Here is a 19,900-nt window from a genome sequence, read left to right as displayed (position 1 = left end):
TACTGAGGCACCCATCACTCATTCCTGGCGTCAAGTGAGCTCGTAGGAAGTAGTGATTTCAGAGTTACGGCTTACCACTTTATAACGTTCCACAAGTGAGTTGCAGTGGATGGAAATCTACAGGCTTTTTGCCTGTAATTTCCTATAAGGAATCAACTTTCATTCGTTCATTCGTTAAGTGCTGTGTCATATGACAAGGGCCTTTCCACGACCATGATTGTTCTTGGTCATGGTAAAAAATTTTTTTACAGAAGTGGTTTGCCATTGCTGACTTCTGACAAGTGTCTTTACAGGACAGGTGACCCCAGCCATTATTAATACTCTTCAGAGATTGTCTAACTGGCATCAGTGGACTTGTGATATGCACCAACTGCTCATATGACCACCCACCACCTGCGCCTATGGTTTCATGTGACCCTGATTTGGGGTGGGGGCTAAGCAGGAGCTACACCTTGCCCAAGGATGACCTGCATGTTAGCAGAAGGAAGAAGCTGCTTACTTTGGTAGAAATGTATCTCCGCCCACTACTTTCACTAAAGTGTCATTTATGCAAGATCACAAATATAAAGTAAAATCCTTACTAACATTTCAAATATTCCACAAAAATTTATAAATAATTTTGTTCATTCAGAGCAACTGTTATCTCATTCAGGCAATGATTTACATATAAATTAGTGCTGGGGACTGACTAAAGCCAACTATCAGTGAGGACGATAAGGCCCTCCAGGTAAGTTAATATTTTTCTTTGTAATGGGAAAGTCATGATCGTCCCCACCTAGAATTGTCCCCCTCCCCCTTTTCTGTTATTAAGAGATCCTTTTGAAATCTCCCTGCCGTTTACCTAGAGCCAGCAGTTAAAAGAAATTTTTGAAAATACTAGTTCCAATCAATTCATTTTGAAAATGGGCCAGTGGAGCCTAATCAAAACCTGGTAAAATACTGCAGGCCTGAAATTAAGGCGAGTGAATTATGTGAAATAAGCCTGATGTCACTGCATAACGTACTTGGTCATGTGTGTGTCATTGTGCCTATGTGTAATGTTTGACGAGAACCTCAAATAAACCAGACGCACCTTTTGAAACTCTATGTTTTCCCCTTGTTATACTCGACACACTGTGCACGCTTTTCACTAGAAACTAAGAACCCACAGGGACACAAACATTAAGCTGGTGATGAGGTTGGGATTGAAAAGGATTGAAGCTGCTGAGTCTGAAAACTCACAATTAATCATGGTACCTTCAACATGGCGATTGTAGTATCACAAACACGACAAAATCTGCGGACTGGGAAATCCAAAGAAGGGCTTCAGCCCAAAACCGTTTACTCTTTTCCGTAGATGCTGCCTGGCTTGCTGAGCTCCTCCAGCATTTTGTGTGTGTTGCCATGGTGATTGTAGTGATGGAAGTTGAGGTCAGATTAAAGACCAGGAGAAATAAAAAGTAAAACATGTTAATTACTGAGTAAAGGTTCTGCTATTGCCAAAGTGGGAGTGGAATAAGATGGCAGTTCAGACCAAGTCTAGTTTAATCATGATAAATGATAAAGCACATGAACTCTCGGTTCTTATTTAGAAGACTTACACTTTTCTATTTACGTGGGATCTGAGTGGCTCTATTCTGACTTCAGTCACAGGAAGATGTTACCAGACAGATAGAGGAAAATGTTCAAGGATTTTCCAGAAAAACCTCCTTGGAAAAAATGCAGAATCCTCAATGACTCCTGGGAATTTCTGCTCCATAGTTTTGCTAGACAAGGCAAGAGAACAAAGGGTTGGAGTAATATACTGGTGTGAATAAGGAAGTGGTAAACTAACAGAAAACAGCACTCAGAATAAATGATTCATTTCTTAGATTGGTAATCAGTAACAAGTGGGGCACCACAGATATGAGTTCTGAGACCTCAACTTTTAAAATTCTTTATTGATGACTTGGCTAAAGGAAATAGAGAAAAGGGACAGATCCTGTTTATTCGTATCACCTGCCGAGTTCTTTCTGTATTTTGTGTGTGTTGCTAGAGATTCCAAATGATTATTTTTGAGTTGTCTTCAAGTGTACCAAGAGAGAATAGCTGATGTTGTAAAAATAATTGGATTAGCAAGTATATATGAAGAAGACACAAAGAGTCTACAAAGATTGGTCTTTAGAAGTTTTGGTCCCCAGTGTCAATGGATCAATGCTTTAGTTGGTGAAGTCCGTGTTGTGGCTACCCCATGTTAACAGAACATCACACATGGGCAACTTTTACTCTATATTACGAAGCTCATGGCCTGGAACGTCGGGACCCTTATGGAAATTTCCAAAAGCACCAGACCAGCATGCTTTTCAGTTAGATAGAGTGGCCATCTCAGAACCCTTAAAAGTGGAATGGTAGCAAGCCACTCTTGATCCCAAGAGGGAGGAGGAGGATGCAGGGGAGGGGATGAAAAAGAATTATTATAAATGAGTGGGCACAATATTGACCAATAGAATGCTGTCAGTCTTTAAAATGTGAGGTTATCTACTTTGGAAGGAAATATTTAAAAGCAAATGATTATTTTAACAGAAAGAGACTACGTATTATGGTACAAAAGGAGCTGGGAGGGGGTCTTAGTAAATGATATACAAACAAGTTAACATGTTGGTAAGGGTGGGGGGTAGAGCATAAAAGGAGATTTGGATGAACTCAAGTTAAAAGTTTAATAAAATAATATATAGGAGCAAGATCAGACTATTGAAAAAGATCTTGCCTGATCTACTCTCCGTTCAGCTTTGCTGTAATTCCCATAACCTCTGTTTTTCCAAGTGTGCCAAGATGTATCTATCTCTGTCTCCATGACAGAGGATAATGATAAGTAAAACTGTCTATTTCAAACTTCAATGTTCAAAGTAAATCTACACGCAGTGGCCACTTTATTAGGCACAGCTTGTTAATGCAAATGTCTAATCAGCCAATGATGTGGCAACAACTCAATGCTTAAAGCATGCAGACGTGGTCAAGTGGATCAGTTGTTGTTCAAACCAAACATCAGAATGGGGAAGAAATGTGATCTAACTGACTTTGACTGTGGAATGATTGTTGGTGCCAGACAGGGTGGATTGAGAATACAGAAATTGCTGATCTCCTGGGATTTTCACACACAACAATCTCTTGTGTTTACAGAGAATGCTGTGAAGAACAAAAAAAAATCATCCAGTGAGCAGCAGTTCTGTGGGTGAAAAACCCTTGTTAATGAGGGAGGTCAGAGGAGAATGGCCAGACTGGTTCAAGCTGCCGGGAAGGTGACAGTAACTCAAATAACCATCTGTTACAACAGTGGTGTGCAGAAGAGCATACTACTGGATGTGTAGCACATTGAACCTTGAAGAGGATGGGCTACATCAGCAGAAGGCCACAAACATACACTCAGTGGATGCTTTATTAGGTACAAGAGGTACCTAATTTATCTTTTTAGTTATTATTTATTGAGATACAGTGTGGAATAGGCTGTAATGGTCCTTCCAGCTGTGCTGCCCAGCAGCCTCCGAATTAACACTAGCCTAGTCACAGGACAGTTTATATTTAAGCTACTAACTGGACACCTTTGGAGTGCAGAAGGAAACTGAGGCACCCTGAAGAAACCATGCATTTCACAAGGAGGACAGACAGACTCCTTACAGTTGATGTCAGAATTGAACTCTGAACTCTGGCACCTCAATCTGCAATAGTATCGCATTAACTACTACGCTACCGTGTGCCATAGTGACCACTGAGTGTACTATCCAAGTATAGATGTCACCATGTACTGCATGAGATTCATTTTCCTCCAAGCATTCACAACAGAATAAATACATACAATAAAGTCAGTGAAAAACTACGTGCGAAAACTGACGATCAACCAACGTGCAAAAGAAGAAAAACTGCAAGTAAAAAGAGTAATAACAAATAAGTAAATAAATAATTCTGAGAACATGAGTTGTAAGGTCCTTGAAAGTGAGTCCATGGGTTGAATCAGTTCAGAGTCGAAGTGTGTGACGTTACCCATGCTGATTCACGAGCCTGGTTGTTGTCGGGTTAGAACTATTCCCGAACCTGATGGTGTGGAACCTAAGGCTTCTGTATTTTCTTTCCGATGACAGCAGCAAGAAGAGAGCATGGCCTAGCTGGTTGTGGTGCTTGATGATGGATGCAGCTTTCTTACGGCTGCGTTCCTTGTAAACGTGCTCAATGGTCGGGAGGGCTTTCCCTGTGATGGACTGGATTGTATCTCAGTCCAGCACTTTAGACCTAAACTACTGACCTAAGATTGATACCCTGCCCCTTAGTTCTAAACAGTCTGGAGGAACAGATTTTCAGTGTCTAACTTGTCAATCCCTCTCACAGTCTTGTATATCATATGAACACCTCTCTCTCTTTCTTCTAAATGCCAGTGAATGTAGGTCAACCTTGCCACATCGGATAATCCCCTCTTACCAGGAATTAATCTTGTGTACCTGAGATGAACTGATTCCATGTTAAGCGTTTTCTTCCTTAGACATTGACACCAATAGCCAGATGCTCCCACCATAATCACAAAGATCAGTGGATAGGTTGCAATTTAGTAGCAATACACCTCTTAGTACCATCAAATGGAACAATTTCCTAACAACAGAGATATTATAAATGCAGCTAAATCCAGGGTTGATTTGAACTCAGACCAGACTTCAAACATACAAAAATGAGGCAGGAGAAAGTTCTTTTTGCCCGTGTTTCTGTGAAGAGCATTGATTCTTTTACTACCACAAAAAGGCTACAAAAATGCAGATTATAGTTGCTATTGAGGGCATATATTAAATACAGATGGGTGGCAGGATGGAGATACATGTCTACCAAAGGAGGTGTAAGGCGCTCCTTCCCTCTGCTAGCCTGCAGGTTACCCTTGGACAAGGTGTAGCATCTGCTTAGCCCACCCCCTCCTCGATCAGTGTCATGTGAAGCCTTGGGAGCAGGTGGTGGATGTTTGTATAAGCATTTGGTGCACATCACAGATCCTGGTTATGTGACCATAGACACTAGGTAAATAATCTCTGAAGTTTTGATAATGGTTGGGATTGCCTGTCTTGTAAAGACACTGCCCAGAAGAAGGCAATGGCAAACCACTTCTGTAGAAAAAAACTATTATAGTCATGGAAAGAACATTATTGCTCATTCATACACATAATGAACGAACGATTAAACACAGAAATTCACATTATACCAATTCAGCCTTGCCCACTGAGATACTGAAAGCCTGGGTTCACCAAATGGAAGGACATTGGAAACCAATGACGGTTCCTGCCAACTCAATAATCACTAAAAGGATGGAATAATCCTTCATCTGGATACCAGATGGTATTTTTTATAGGAGAGATGTAGGTTGGATTAGAGTGGTTGTAAAGCTAATGTAAAAGCTTTATATGGAGAGCAAATTAATATTATAATCTATTTTATTTATCCTATGGTAGGTCATTTTAAAAGTGCACTGGAAAAAGTTCAAAGTTCGAAGTAGATTTATTATTAAAGTATGTATATGTCACCATATACAACCCTGAGTTTTATTTTCTTCCAACAATTCACAGTAGAACAAAGACATACAATAGGATCAATGAAAAAATGACACACAAGGACTGATAAGCAGCCAATATGAAAAAGAGGACAAACTGTGCAAATACCAAAATAAATAAATGAATGAATACTAAGAACATGAGCTGGTGAGCTGTAAAATCCTTGAACGTGAGTTCATAGGTTGTGTTCAGTGAAGAGTTCAGTGAAGTTATTCACGTTGGTTCAGGAGCCTGATGGTTAAAGGAAGTAACTTCCTGAACCTGATGTTGTGGGATCTATGGCTCCTGTATGTCCTTCCCTCCAGCAGCAGTGAGAAGAACATGTGTCCTGGATGTTAGAAATTCTTGATGAAGGACACTGCTTTCTTATGATAATGCTCCTTGTTGATGTTTGTTCTTCTTCCCCATGGATGCTACCTGAACTGCTGAGTTCCTTCAGCATTTTTTGTGTGGCTCTGGATTTCCGGCATCTGCGGAACCTCTTGTGTTTATGATCTGCAACTTCATTTATAACTTTTTAAAAAATCATTTACTTCAGTTTTAACTGTTCTAATTATCTACGACTTCCTCTGCCAGCATAACACTGCCCCCAGATACACCACCATCAATCCTAATGAAGGGTCTTGGCCCAAAATGTCGACTTAATTCCCCTCCATGTTGAGTTCCTCTTGCATTTTGTGTGTATTTCCTTGGATTTCCAACATCTGCAGAATCTCTTGTGTTTATCAGGGGTGGGGTCCGTGCAATCTGCCAGTAAGATAGGCTGGGTAAGTGTGCGCGCTGGCAGACCACAGATGCTGATTCTAGACAGGTGGACTGAACCTGATACTATATATTCTTCCTACTAAATTCTAACGCAGAGGTTCAGCAAATCAGAACACAGAACTACTGCTCTCTTATAATGCAAATTAAATGTAATTTAATACATAATTCAAGTATATTCCTTCTCTTATTATTTACCAGTTCAATATTCAGTGAAGCCATAAATAAAATTTCCTTCAAAATGCATTAGCCGATGTTCTTCCTTCTTCTCTTGAAAACATTAATCCCATTTTGGGGAAATAGTTGGCAGATGGAACTTAAAGCAGATTTCATATCACACAGTGTAATCTACCATAACTAGAAAAATAAGCAAAATATGTTTCTGGGGTGTACTTAAATATGGCGTAGGAGCAGAGTTATGCGTTTTGGTTCATCAAGCCTACTCTACCATTCAGTCATGGCTGATTTATTATCCCTCTCAACCCATTTTCCTGCCTTCTCCCCATAACCTTTGACACCCTTACAAATCATCCTCCATTTTAAAAACACCCAATAACTTGGCCTCCACAGCCATCTGTGTCAATGAATTCCACAGATTCACCACCCTCTCGCTAAAGAAATCCCTCCTTGTTTCTGCTCCAAAGAGATGTACCTTACTATAGGAAACATCCTCTCCATGTCCGATCTATCTAGGCCTTTCAATAACTTGGCCCATAACCAAATCTGCATTAATGTATCTTGACAAAGGTGAGATAATTTTTCTAATAAAGTGCAATGAAAGGAGATTAGTTATAATGTGAGGTCTCATCAGGGCCTATTCTTCATGTGTATCAGCAATCCAAACTAATGGTTCCCAAGTCAGTCTTGTCCTGGATGGGCATTTAAGAGATATACTCACTGGATAGTGTTTAGGAGTTTGAATTCTGGATGATATTTCTATCCCTAGTTGAGGGCCAGTTATAGACAAGACCAAATCAGTGGATTATGATTAATTGGGACATATTAGGACCAGTAAATTTTGGACCAATTAGGCAGCTGCCCCAATTAGCCGAAGTTTCATGGAAATAGTTAAACATGTATAAAAAAGATAAAATGACTAACAAGTTAAATGGAATACAGAACAAATTAGATCACTACCAATACTACTGCAGTACTATAAAACTCTGTATTAGTTCCTAATACTTATCGATAGAGGAATTTATCTGTGTTGTGTTCTTTTGAATGTAAATGAACAAAATCAACGTAGATACCCAATGCAGTTAATGGACCACCTTCATACAATGCTGTCAATGATTGCATCCTCCAAATCTTCATTTTCATTGTAATATTCAAGAATATTCTCAGTATCTTCAAATATTTTCTAACTTGTTGAAGTATTAAAATTGTTTCATTTTCACTCCCAGCTGTTTCTGGCATCTCCAAGTCTGAATGCTTGAAACCACAGTGAACAAAACCATTCTGAATTGTCTTACTGTTTATATCTTGCCAAATATCAGTGACAAGAATCACTGCTTTTTAAACATAAACACGTACAACTGATGCTATTTAAAAACTGTTCGCTCAAAGCACAGTGTTGTGTCTAATGGCTATGAAAATTCACATGACTGACGCTAGTTAGAAACTGTTCAGCAACCACCTCCTGCCTCACTTAAGCAGGATAGTGTCCCAGATAAATAAAGGGAATCCTGCTTATCTCCAAATTAGTTTTTGTTCTTTAAGAATTGTCCTAAATAAGTGGCTGCCCTGATTAACCGATGGTCCAATTAACCGGAAGCTACTGTAATTGTATAGGTCTTCATGATAAGACCAAATACCTCAAGAGAGACTGAAGAGAAATTGGAGCCACAATTCTCTGGTCTGCCACCTTGGCCAGATTAAAGAAACAGTGTTTTATTTTACTGACAAGTTTATGTTTCATCACTTACAGCTGCGAATGAACCGGATTCAAGAGATTGAAAAGGAGATTCTTCAGTCCCAGCAGAAAGTGCAGGAGACCGAGACTGAGGTCAGATTAATCAACTTTGCTACAGTTAGTAGATTCTGTTGCAATGTAATAACTGGAAGCTTAAACAGTAAGGCAGTAATTCAGCTGTAATGTCCTTTGACATCAGTAATAAAGCATGCGTGGTTTATGCTCTGGTGGATGAATCTGGGGACCACCAAATCATTTACTATGTTTGATTGTTGAATGCACTGTTTGTATTATCATGGTAAAAGTAATCTACTTTTTTGTTTTAGTGTTCTATCTAATTAGTTTGCGATGTTTCAGACCTGGTTTTAGTTTGAGTAATTTACTGCATGTGTTTGACTTTTACATTAGCATTTAATATGTGTCCTCCCTGGCTGCCATTATTCAGATGGGATCTGCAATCTAGTGAAAGCTTTTGTGTTATAAATGTCATATTCATCAAACATAACAAATCTGGGTTCTAGGAAATTGTTGATCAACAATCGCAGAATGAACAACTTGGGAACCGCCTAATCACTTTGTAGAAAGTCAAATTAATTAACCAGAGGAAAACAATCTCTCTCTCTCTACAATAAATCTCCTCATAATTTAAAAATCTGGTTAAATCTCTTCCCTGTTATATTGATAATTAAAAAAGCAATTCTCCCCCAAAATATGACACTGAACTATTTAAAATGTTGGTTCAGGTAAGCAAAAGCTTGTCGTCAAAGAGTTAAGTTTTAAGAGATGGCTTAAAGCCAGGGTTCCCAACCTGAGGTCCATGGACCCCTTGGGTAATGGTATTAGTGTATGACATAAAAAAGGTTGGGAACTCCTGGCGTAAAGGAAGTGAGGGAGTTTATGAACTTAGGACACAGACCGAGTAAGACACAGCTTCCAATAGTTCAAACAATTAAAAAACAGGAATGAATGTTGGACATCAGAAATATAAAAATGAAGTGAACTTGGGGAGCTGTTGAAATGGAGGAATTTGCAGACATTTGGAGACTCTCAAGCCAAAAAGAAACGTGAAAATGTGAGGTTTAAATTGTAGTTTGTGTGTCAAACCTTGCATCATTACCATAATTTCCCATTTGAGATTCATAGAGTTCTCCAGCATGGAATCCACTATGTCCAGTCCAAACCACTTGAGTCCTCGGCTTTCAGTGCCTTGGCAATGTCGGTGTTTGCAAATATGGTGCCTCCTCCACTCAATAAGGCAAAACATTCCAGTCTGTAACCTTCTTCAGGACAAAGGGATTCTTCTTTCTACTCTCCCTGAGTTCTTTCTCACATCCTATTCCTGGCAGGAGCCCAATGAATTAGCTGGTATGTATGGACTGAATGTTAATATTGTCCTTTCTATAACTAGGTGCCTCAATATTCACAAAGTGCTTTAATTGGGAATTTGGTAATTGGTGACCAGTGAATTACCTATCATTGATACATGTACTGGAAAACAGTCAAAAACTTTACTCTACATGCCTCCATACATACAATTTCAAAACATAAGCTATCAAGGTAGTACAAGGGAAAGCAAAAACAGACTGCAGAATAAAGCCACACTCACAGAGGACACTGCAAAAAGACAATAAGGTGCAAGGGCCACATCTGAGAGATCATGAGCTGATCTTTATCTTAGAGGGGTCCATTCGGAAGTCTTGTAACAGCAGGATAGAAGCTATACTTCAGCATGATGGTAAGGCCTAACTTGGGGTACATCTATCATTTTTTTCCCTATTATGGCCATATTGATAAAGCACAAAATTTAAGACCCTTTTTTATGGAGCCAACTGTAAGAAGGAGTGGGGATGGCACCATTGCAGACATACCCAGCCCTGAGACATGATGCATGGTCATTTGATTCCACACATTACAGAATGTCTCCTGGTGCTTCCTGCTTCCTCCCCTCTCCCTTCCCCTTTTCTCAGCCATGATTCCTCGCTCCTTGCACCATTCTCACTCAGTCCACAAGAGAGACCCATATCAGAATCAGGTTTATCATCTCACATATGTCAAATTTTATTTTTGTGGTAGCAGTACAGAGCAATACATAAAATTACTACAGTACTGTGCAAATGTTTTGGGCACCCCTGTTATATACAGTATGTATATATAGATATATATATATATATATATATATATATATATCTATATACCTTTGGTATATAGGTATATATACCTATATATATACCTTTGCATAGTACTGTATAACCCAGAAGCAGGCCTTTCAGCCCAACTCATCCATGCTGACCAAGATGCCTACCTGAGCTAGTCCCATTTGCCTGTGTTTGGCCAATATTACTCAAACCTTTCTTAGGAATGTACCTATCCAAAGGTTCATTATGTTGTAATTGTACCTGCTCCTACCACAGTTCTGAAGAAAAAGGGAGAGAAACTGGAAAAAAATGAACATAGTCAATATTTTCTAGTAAAAGTTAAAAAAAACCCCACAGATGCTGGAAATATGAAATTGAAAGCAGAAAATTCTGGAAACACACAAATGTCAGGCAGCGTCTGTGGAGAGGGGCAGAGGCTTAATGTTTCAGTTCAGGGACCAGTTGAAACTTACCAGATTTGAAATGTTCACTTGTTTTCGCTTTCCTCAACTATTGGTAACCAGCATATCCTGCTAGTACCTTCGAGATATTTAGAACTTGTGACCAGTGGTAACTTTCTCTCCTCTCCTCCTCCCTTGCCACCTTGGCCCAGTTGTGGACAAGTTATCCCAGATTACAGCTGTGCAATGCATTGATTCATAACATCACACATCATAGACCAAGGTCATTCAAAGTTCAGAGTAAATTTATTATCAAAGTACGTATGATGACGATGATGGCTGATTCTTCACCTGCAAAGATCAGGAGGGAAAACTCCATCGCTGTGGGACTTTTCTTCCTGACCTGCGCTGCGTAGGTTTACAGGGAGGATTGGTGCGCGTAGACCAGTTCCACGCTTTAGGCCAAGGGACATTCCACAATGGCACAGCGAGCTGCGGCGACCGCAAGGCTGTAGGTTGAGTATTGGAGTTTTCCTTCTGCTAGACAGACTGCCTGGCAAGGCTGACGAGTCCCATCTACCGGGTTTGGAATTGGAGTGGTCCTTCTCCTAGGCTAGCTGTCAGCCGAGGCCGATGAGCCCAGCCTGCCCGCCCAGTTATCCCGCTGGATATTTGGTCGCACTGTGACCTAGCAAACTCAGTAAGAACAGGGATGCCACGTGAAAGCGTTGCTATGGGCACAGTAGTGTAGGATACTGCATGATAAGCCAAACAGTGGTCCTGTGGTGATCACTACATGTGGAAAGGAAAGGCTATGGAAGATGTTTCACCTTCTTTAAGTGAGAAAAATGTCTAGCCCAGGAAACACCCATCCCCAAGTGCAAATACACCATCATATACTACCTTGAGATACTTTTAGAGTTGTAGAGTATTGGCAAACTACAGCACAGAAACAGGCCCATTGGCCTATCTAGTCCATGCCAAATGATTTAAACTGCCTATTCCCATTGACCTGTGGGACCATAGCCCTCCATATGCCTACCATCCATGCACCTATCCATACTTCTCCTAAATGTTGAGATCGAGCTGGCATGCACCACTTTCACTGGCAGCTCTTTCCAAACTCTCACGAACGCCCTCTAAATGAAGAAGTTTCCCTCATGTTCCCCTTAAACTTTTCACCTTTCACCCTTAACCCATGACCTCCAGTTATAGTCCCACCCAACCTCATATGGAAAAAGCCTATCTGTAACCCTATTTACCCTATCTATATATTATCTATAATCTATAAATTTTGTATACCTCTATCAGATCTCCCCTCAATCTTCTACATTCTAAGGAATAAAATTCTAACCTATTCAGTCTTTCCTTATAATCTTTCACCCTAACTTGTCCACACTGATCAGTTTTTACCCTTCTCTACCAGCCGTATGTCCAGCAAGTGGTCCCTAGTCCACTGTGCCTTCAAATGTTGATCTAGACACTTCTTAAATGTTATCAATGTACCAACTTCAACCACTCTCTCATGCAGTGCACTCTCAGAGTGAAGAAGGTCTCCTTCATATTCTTTCTAAATTACATCCCCTTACTCTAAATGTTCTCTTTTTTAGTCTCTTCCTCTCAAAAGGAGTAAGTTTTCAGCAATCTACCTTAGTGATTCTATAACTCTATGATGACTTCTATCCCACCATTAATGGTCCCCTGGTATGATGAACAGGACCCTTGACCATGATCTACCTCGTCATGAGCTTGCACCTTATTGTCTGATTGCTCTGTGTTTTCTCCGTAACCATAACACTTTAATTATTTTCACTCTAATCGCTTTTCGTGTTTTCACATAATCACTTTAATCACGTTTTGTAATTGTTTTCCCTTTCCTTGGTTCACTGATGTGATGAAATGATCTATTTTGAATGCAGTGATTTCTCAAGATCTCTCTTTGCCTTCCTAATATCCTTTTTACTTGCCTCCCGCCCCTTTGGAATGCATGCAAAACAAAGGGTTTCACTGCCTCTCGGTACACATGACAACAATAAACCAATCACTAATTTCTAATTTAATAACAATGCTTATCTCATTGTTCTATCTACATATGGGGTCAAACAAAAACCTCTCCAGGCCACACTTCAAAAATACAGTGACCTCTTCCTATGAAATATGAGGTAGTGGGGATATAAAAATACTATGTTACCAAAAATATAAGTGTTGCATAGTGACTCCCAAATGCTAATATTGAGAGGGCAAAGTAGTGTGCATTTCCCAGTTATTTCTGTCAGATTGCTTTCGAGGGTTATTGACCCCTGTATTCTAGAGCAAGAAGGCTCTATGTTAAACTGGCAAGATACAGGTTGAGTGGAAACAGGCAATGGATTAGAAAACTGCTTTTTCCACCTCACCACACTTAAACCGTAAAATGTTGAGGCACTGTACCACTTGTCAGAAAACCTGCCATTTCAGGGAATTAACTATGCTCCCCAAGCATTGCACGTCCCCCACCTTTTTAATATGGCATCTTCCCCTATCCTCCTCAATCCTGAAGAAGGGGCACGGCTCAATATGTCGACTCTATACTCTTTTCCATATTTGTAGCCTGGCCTGCTGAGTTCCTCCACTTTTCTGTGTGTGTTACTTTGGATTTCCAGCATCAGCAGACTTTCTCGCGTTTGAGGAAAAATGATGAGAATCGGGAGGTCACTAAAGTAAAAGTCATAAGTCTGACCACCATTTTGTTGTACTGATTCGGCCATAGCAGAAAGGCAAGCTTTGGCTGTGCCTTTCAGAAAGACGTACATCTGCACAGGAATAGTGATCATTACGTTTAGTGTTATTAGCAGGAATTTACTGCTTCTATGGTTTACAATGCTGGATTGAATTGCTGGAGTAATTTGAATTGCTAATAATTGCAACAATATATGTGTTTGCTTCAGTGAGCTAATGGTTGAGCTGTAATTCTGCATGGAAAGGTTGAATGAATCTGTGCTGACAAAAATGAATCCCCCCCTGAAGCAGTGGTTTCAGTTGTTTCAATTATATACGTGCATGTTTGGATCACTCATTTTACATCCACATTTTGGATGTCACTGTCTTTTCCCAGAATGCAATTTCAAGAAAATGAACATTTTAAAAGCAGGATTTTGATTTTTTTCCCCCAAAATGGAGAATGACTGACTCAGTAAAGAGAGCAGATCAACAACCCAAAACAAAAACAAATGAGCAAAAAGAAACATTAATACAAAATTACGAGGAGGCATAATTTTAAAGTGATTTTAAAGTACAGTGGGTGGGGGGGGGGGAATGTCTGAGGTAAGTTTTTTTTACACAGAGAGTGGTGGGGTGCATGTAATGCTCTGCCAGGAATGGTGGTAGAGGCAGGTACATCAGAAACTCCTAGATAGGCACATGGATGCCTATCTCCTAGATAGGAAAGTGGAAGGTGATGCAGGAGGGAAGGGTTAGATTGATCTTAGAGTAGGTTAAAAGGTCGGCACACTGTCATGGGCCGAAGTTTCTGTACTGTGCTGTAATGTTCTATGTTCCATGTAATGTGAAAGAGTAGGACCAAATACAGACATAGTGTGCTACGTAGAGACGTTCTGGTGTTAAATTGCCTGGAATTCTTTGCTACAATGACATCTCAAAAGGACTGGAAATGTGCAAATGTCTCCCCACTCTTCAGGAAGGGAGGAGGGCAGAAGGAAGGAAATTACATGCCTGTTATCTTGACCAGTGGTTGTGAAGATGTTGGACTCTATTATTAAGGATGATGTTTGGGGGTACTTGGAGGTGTTAATCAGCCTTACTGCTCGGGGAAAGCAACTGTGCTTGAGTGTGGTGGTCCTGGCGTGGATGATACGTAGCCTCCTCTCTGGTGGGAGTAGGGCAAACAGTCCATTAGCAGGGTGGGTGGGATCCTTCATGATGTTACTGGCCTTTTTCTGGCACCTTTCTGTATATATGTTCTTGATGGTGGGTAGGCTGGTGCCTAGAGTGATGCAGAATGTTAGAATGCTCTCTTCTGCATATCTGCCACTTCTTCCTTAACTCTAGTGGTGTTGCTAACAAAAAGTTCATCAAAATATGCCAGAAATACTCAGAAGATCAGGCAGCATCAATTGAAACAGAGGATGATCATTTCAGGTCAATAAAGAAGGGTCTTCGGGCTGTAACATTAACCCTTTCTTTTCTCTCGGATGCACCTGTCCTGTAGTGTATTTCTATCGTTTCCTATTTGATTTCATATACCCAACAACATTTGTCCTGAGCTTCTTACCGGCATGGTGGGATTACAGGAATTGGTTTGAATGCTCAGAGAAACTCAGGTCTGTAAAGATCAAGAATTGAACTGGCGTGACACGGAAGAAGTGTCCAGATGAGAAATATTTTCCCAGAAAGAGGGAAACTTCCACCAATCAAGTTATTCCTCATAGCTGGGTGTGCAGAAGCAACAAGAGCAACATTTACGAAGAGGCCATATCATAATTAAAAGTCACAAACAATGTTCCCTCTAGGCTGTGGCATGTGCATGTGCACACATCTTTTGCTACCAGCGCACAAAGGAATTTAAACTGTGCACAAAAGGTTGTCACCCTCTACCTTGTTTGCATGCTAAGTATATTTCACAATTGTACACAATCACATTTCCTTTTCTGGTTTATAATGTGAAGTGTTGACATGCTTGCAATGATTTGTCTGCAGATTATAGAGCTGGCTTATTTATACTGTTTTTATTGAAGGAATTATTCAGCGCACACATGTTGTTGTCACCGGTCAAAAAAACTGCACAGCACAAGATTTCTGTGCACACTGGCCATTACAAATTATAGAGAACATTGGTTCATTTGCCATCTCTTTTACAGTCCAAAGTCCAACTGGGTAGGATAATTGGTCATTGTACATTGACCCGTGATTAGGTAAGGGTTAAATCAGGGTTGTTGTGGCTTGCTGGGACAGCACGACTCAAAGGGCCGGAAGGGCCTACTCCGTGGTATATCGCTAAATAAATAAGAAAAATAACATAGTAGCAGGCTAGGAAATAATAGGGCAGCCAACATAACCTTCTATTGTCAAAGGAATCAGTTTTAAGTAGCAACTTAAGGAGGCAATGGAGAGTAGAAGTGTGGGAGATTGCTAGGTCCAGCTATCTGAAGGTATGGGTCAGTCGGTGGTTCAGGGAGGAAATTCAGAAGATGCTGGCACAACTCCAGGAGTAGGCCCCTCCCACTATTTTGACTGCGGACATTGCAGGGAAGTGGGTTGATTAGACCTAGGGAACAGGAAAGATGACTGAAAAACTGTAAATGAACTATTCCTGAGTCATTTACACATTGCAAATATGAATGATAGTGACTTGTTTATTCTTTCAAAGAAGTGTTATCACAACTTGCAAGGTTTTTATAGCCTAGAATGCAACTGAAGGCAATTTACTACACTGCAGGCAATCACTGCATAAGTAATATTGCCTTATTTTTGAGGGAGCATTAAAGAAAAATATGAGGGAAATCCCAGGATGGAAAACAAAGTAATCAAATGAAAACAACTTCATTAGCGTTGTTTATAACACTGATTTTTTAAAGTTATATTTTGTTTTTGAAAAATGCATTAGTAATACACACTCATTGGCCACTTTATTAGGTACCTCCTGTGCTTAATAAAGTGGCAATTGAGTGTATGTGATTATTTGCTGCTGTAGCCCATCCACCTCAATGTTCGATGTGTTGTGCATTCAGAGATGCTCTTCTGTACAGCACTGTTGTAATGCGTGATTATTTGAGTTACTGTCGCCTTCCTGTCAGCTTGAGCCACTTTGGCCATTCTCAGACCTTCCTCATTAACAAGGTGCTTTAGCCCACAGAGCTGCTGCTCACTGGGTGTTCTTGTTCACACCATTCTCTGTAAACTCTAGAGACCGTTGTGCGTGAAAATCCCAGGAGATCAGCAGTTTCTGAGATAATGAAACCACCCCATTGGGCACCAACAACAATTCCACATACAAAGTCGCTTGGATCACATTTCTTCTCCATTCTGAAGTTTGATCTGAATAACAATTGAACATCTTGACTATGCCTGCGTGTTTTTACGCATTGAGTTGCAGTCACATAATTGACTGATTAAATATTTTCATTAATGAGCTGGTGTACAGATGTGCCTAGTAAAGTGGCCCCTGACTGTAAGTCTTTGTTGGAGGAGCTGTGAAGGAGACCACAGATTCTTTTGTTTGCTACTCCATTCTTGGCCTAGGTAAGTCAACACTTCATGCCTGACTGCAGTGAAGCACCAAGAAGGGTAATGAATTTACATTTCGGTTTCTGAAATCGCTTCATCCTGGCTGCTGACCGCAATTACCTTGCGAAGGCTCCAGGTGGAGGTGGAAAGAAAGGACCTCAGCCTCTCTCTTGTGAACCCTGCAGATTGTACGATGTAAATGAGTTCCTAACCAAAATACGTAAAAGAAGAATCATCCAACTTCGGGACCACATCTGTTACTGGGTAAAGCCATGGCTTTGAGCTCCCATCTCCAGGTCGGCCCGAGAATCAAAGGGAGGCAATGCAAAAGGTAGAAGAACAGCTTTATTTATCACGCGTGTACCGACACAGTGAAAGGCATCATTTGTGTCAACGACCAACACTGTCCAAATATGCACTGGGGGCAGCCCACAAGTGTCACCATGCTTCCAGTGCCAATGTACTAACCCTTAATAATCTGAATGCCTTTGAAGTGCGTTTCACTGGAGTCAGGCATGAACTGTTGACATACCTAGGCCAGGAATGGAGTAGCAAACAAAAGATTCTGTGGTTTCATTAATGGGGAGAACATACAATCTCTTTGCCGATAGTGGCAGGAATTGAACCCCAATCACTGGTGCTCGAAAGTGTTACACTAGCCACGATGCCACCATGCTGCCCTGCTGTTATTTCTCCTGATGTCTGGGGCCAAAAAACTCAGGACAAGAGGCAGGAAAGTTTGCCTGGATATTTCAAGAGAAACAGGGATTTGGTAGGATGGTGTTTCTAGCCTTGGGTAAAACTAAGTTCTACTGACCTCTTTCCCCAAGCGCTAAAAGTAAGAAGTAGTCATCCAGCTCTTTTGATCCTCTTCCGCGGTCCCTGAGTTCTGAAGGAGTATTGGTAAGTGAGAACCAGGATAGCCTTAGCTAAGATAAAAACAGAAAATAATCATCAGGACAGGCCACTTCTGCATGAAGAGAAACAGAGTTAATGTTTTGGGTGACAAACTGTTTGACATTTCTGACAGAAGTTCTTCAATCTGAAGTATTAACTGTTTATCTTCCCAGAAATGTGGCTTAACCTGCTGAGTGTTTTCGGCAAGTATTTTTTTAGATTTCAGCATCAGCCTTGGTTTTGTCATCTTACATGTTCAATCGCTATAGATGCTGCCTGACCTGCTGAGTTCCTTCAGCATTCTGTGTGCATTGTTCAACATCTCCAGCATCTACAGAACCTGTTCAAATAGTCTGCTTTCATTTGGTGTCAAGACCGCCACGAGGTACAGTCTCTCGACCCTATATTGGAGGGTGACAATCTCTTCTGAAATATAACCTGTACAGTCACCCAGATTCATTTCTGAACTTGAGTGCTGTCTTTGTGCAGTTTCCACACTTTCTGTCCCCATTTGGATTTTCCCTCAGTGCTCTGGCATTCCCCCCATCACAGGGGCATGCTGGTGAGGGATCGGCTGTAAATTGTCTGCTGTGTGATAGAATTGATGGGAATGTGGGGAGAACATAGAAACACAGAAAACCTACAGCACAATACAGGCCTTTCAGCCCACAAGGTTGTGCCGAACATGAAACCTTAGAAATTACTAGACTTCCCCCATAGCCCTCTAATTTCTAAGCTCCATGTACCTATCCAAAAGTCTCTTAAAAGTCCCTATCATATCCGCCTCCACCACCGTTGCCGGCAACCCATTTCACACACTCACCACTCTCTGAGTAAAAAACTTACCCCTGACATCTCCTCTGTACCTACTCCCCAGCACCTTAAACCTGTGTCCTCTTGTGGCAACCATTTCAGCCCTGGGAAAAAGCCTCTGACTATCCACACGATCAATGCCTCTCATTATCTTTTACACCTCTATCAGGTCACCTCTCATCCTCCGTCGCTCCAAGGAGAAAAGGCCAAGTTCACTCAACCTGTTTTCATAAGGCATGCTCCCCAATCCAGGCACCATCCTTGTAAATCTCCTCTGCACCCTTTCTATGGCTTCCACATCCTTCCTGTAGTGAGACAACCAGAACTGAGCACAGTACTCCAAGTGGGGTCTGACCAAGGTCCTATATAGCTGCAACATTACCTCTCGGCTCCTAAATTCAATTCCACGATTGATGAAGGCCAATACACCGTACGCCTTCTTAACCAATGAGTAAACCTGCGCAGCTGCTTTGAGCGTCCTATGGACTCAGACCCCAAGATCCCTCTGATCCTCCACACTGCCAAGAGTTTTACCATTAATACTATAGTTTGCATCATATAACATAATACAGAGAAAATTAGTACCCTATGAGCTGTCATCGGCTCAAAGGGCCAAATGGCCTCTTTGTATGACATGAAGGTATATGGATCATGCAACAACACAGCATGAGTACCTTTTAAAATAAAATGAGGAAAAACACAATGGAAAAATTAACTTACTGTAAAATATTTATTAGTCATGATGGAACATTCCCTGCCCGACCCTCTTTTATAAGGTACCTCGACTCAAGCCAGAAATAAAAATATTTCTGCACCATGTTGACACAAAAACAGGATGTTCAGTCTTTCAGTGTTGCACAGAAAAATAGCCTGCCAAGAGAATAAGGACATGGAAACGTCGAACACCTGCAAGACTTCAGTGCACTTACTGAATCTAATGTTTGTCTTTTGTTCACGTTCTGTATTCCTTTCCTCCACTGTAAAGCATAAAGAGGTCTGTTCCCATGAATGCAGATTTTAAACACTCAATCTTGAACAAAGCCAGAAAAAAAACCTGATGTTGGGTGCAATTCACCAAGAGGAATTAAACACAGGGTTTAAAAACAACAAAGGTTTGTTAGTATTGAGAGGAAGAGTAGTGGGAACTGTGCAAAAAGAGATTAATTAATAATATGAATAATCAGGAAAAAATTCCTCTTTAAGACCCCTTTTACAGAGTCT

General features: G+C 40.7%; 1 protein-coding gene across 1 annotated transcript in view; it reads left to right on the top strand.

The window, feature by feature from the left end:
* The window catches only part of apc2 (APC regulator of WNT signaling pathway 2), a 246,097-nt gene that overhangs the window by 166,539 nt on the left and 59,658 nt on the right, over positions 1–19,900 (top strand). Inside the window, exon 7 of the mRNA XM_073068331.1 lies at positions 8,227–8,304. Coding sequence (XP_072924432.1) covers positions 8,227–8,304 — 78 coding nt within the window. The remainder of the gene's footprint in view (positions 1–8,226; positions 8,305–19,900) is intronic.

The sequence above is a fragment of the Hemitrygon akajei genome, chromosome 16 (assembly GCF_048418815.1).
Source record: "Hemitrygon akajei chromosome 16, sHemAka1.3, whole genome shotgun sequence".
Classification (NCBI taxonomy): Eukaryota; Metazoa; Chordata; class Chondrichthyes; order Myliobatiformes; family Dasyatidae; genus Hemitrygon; species Hemitrygon akajei.
Note: the sequence above shows the minus strand (reverse complement) of the source record. Positions and strands in the feature narration are given on the sequence as shown.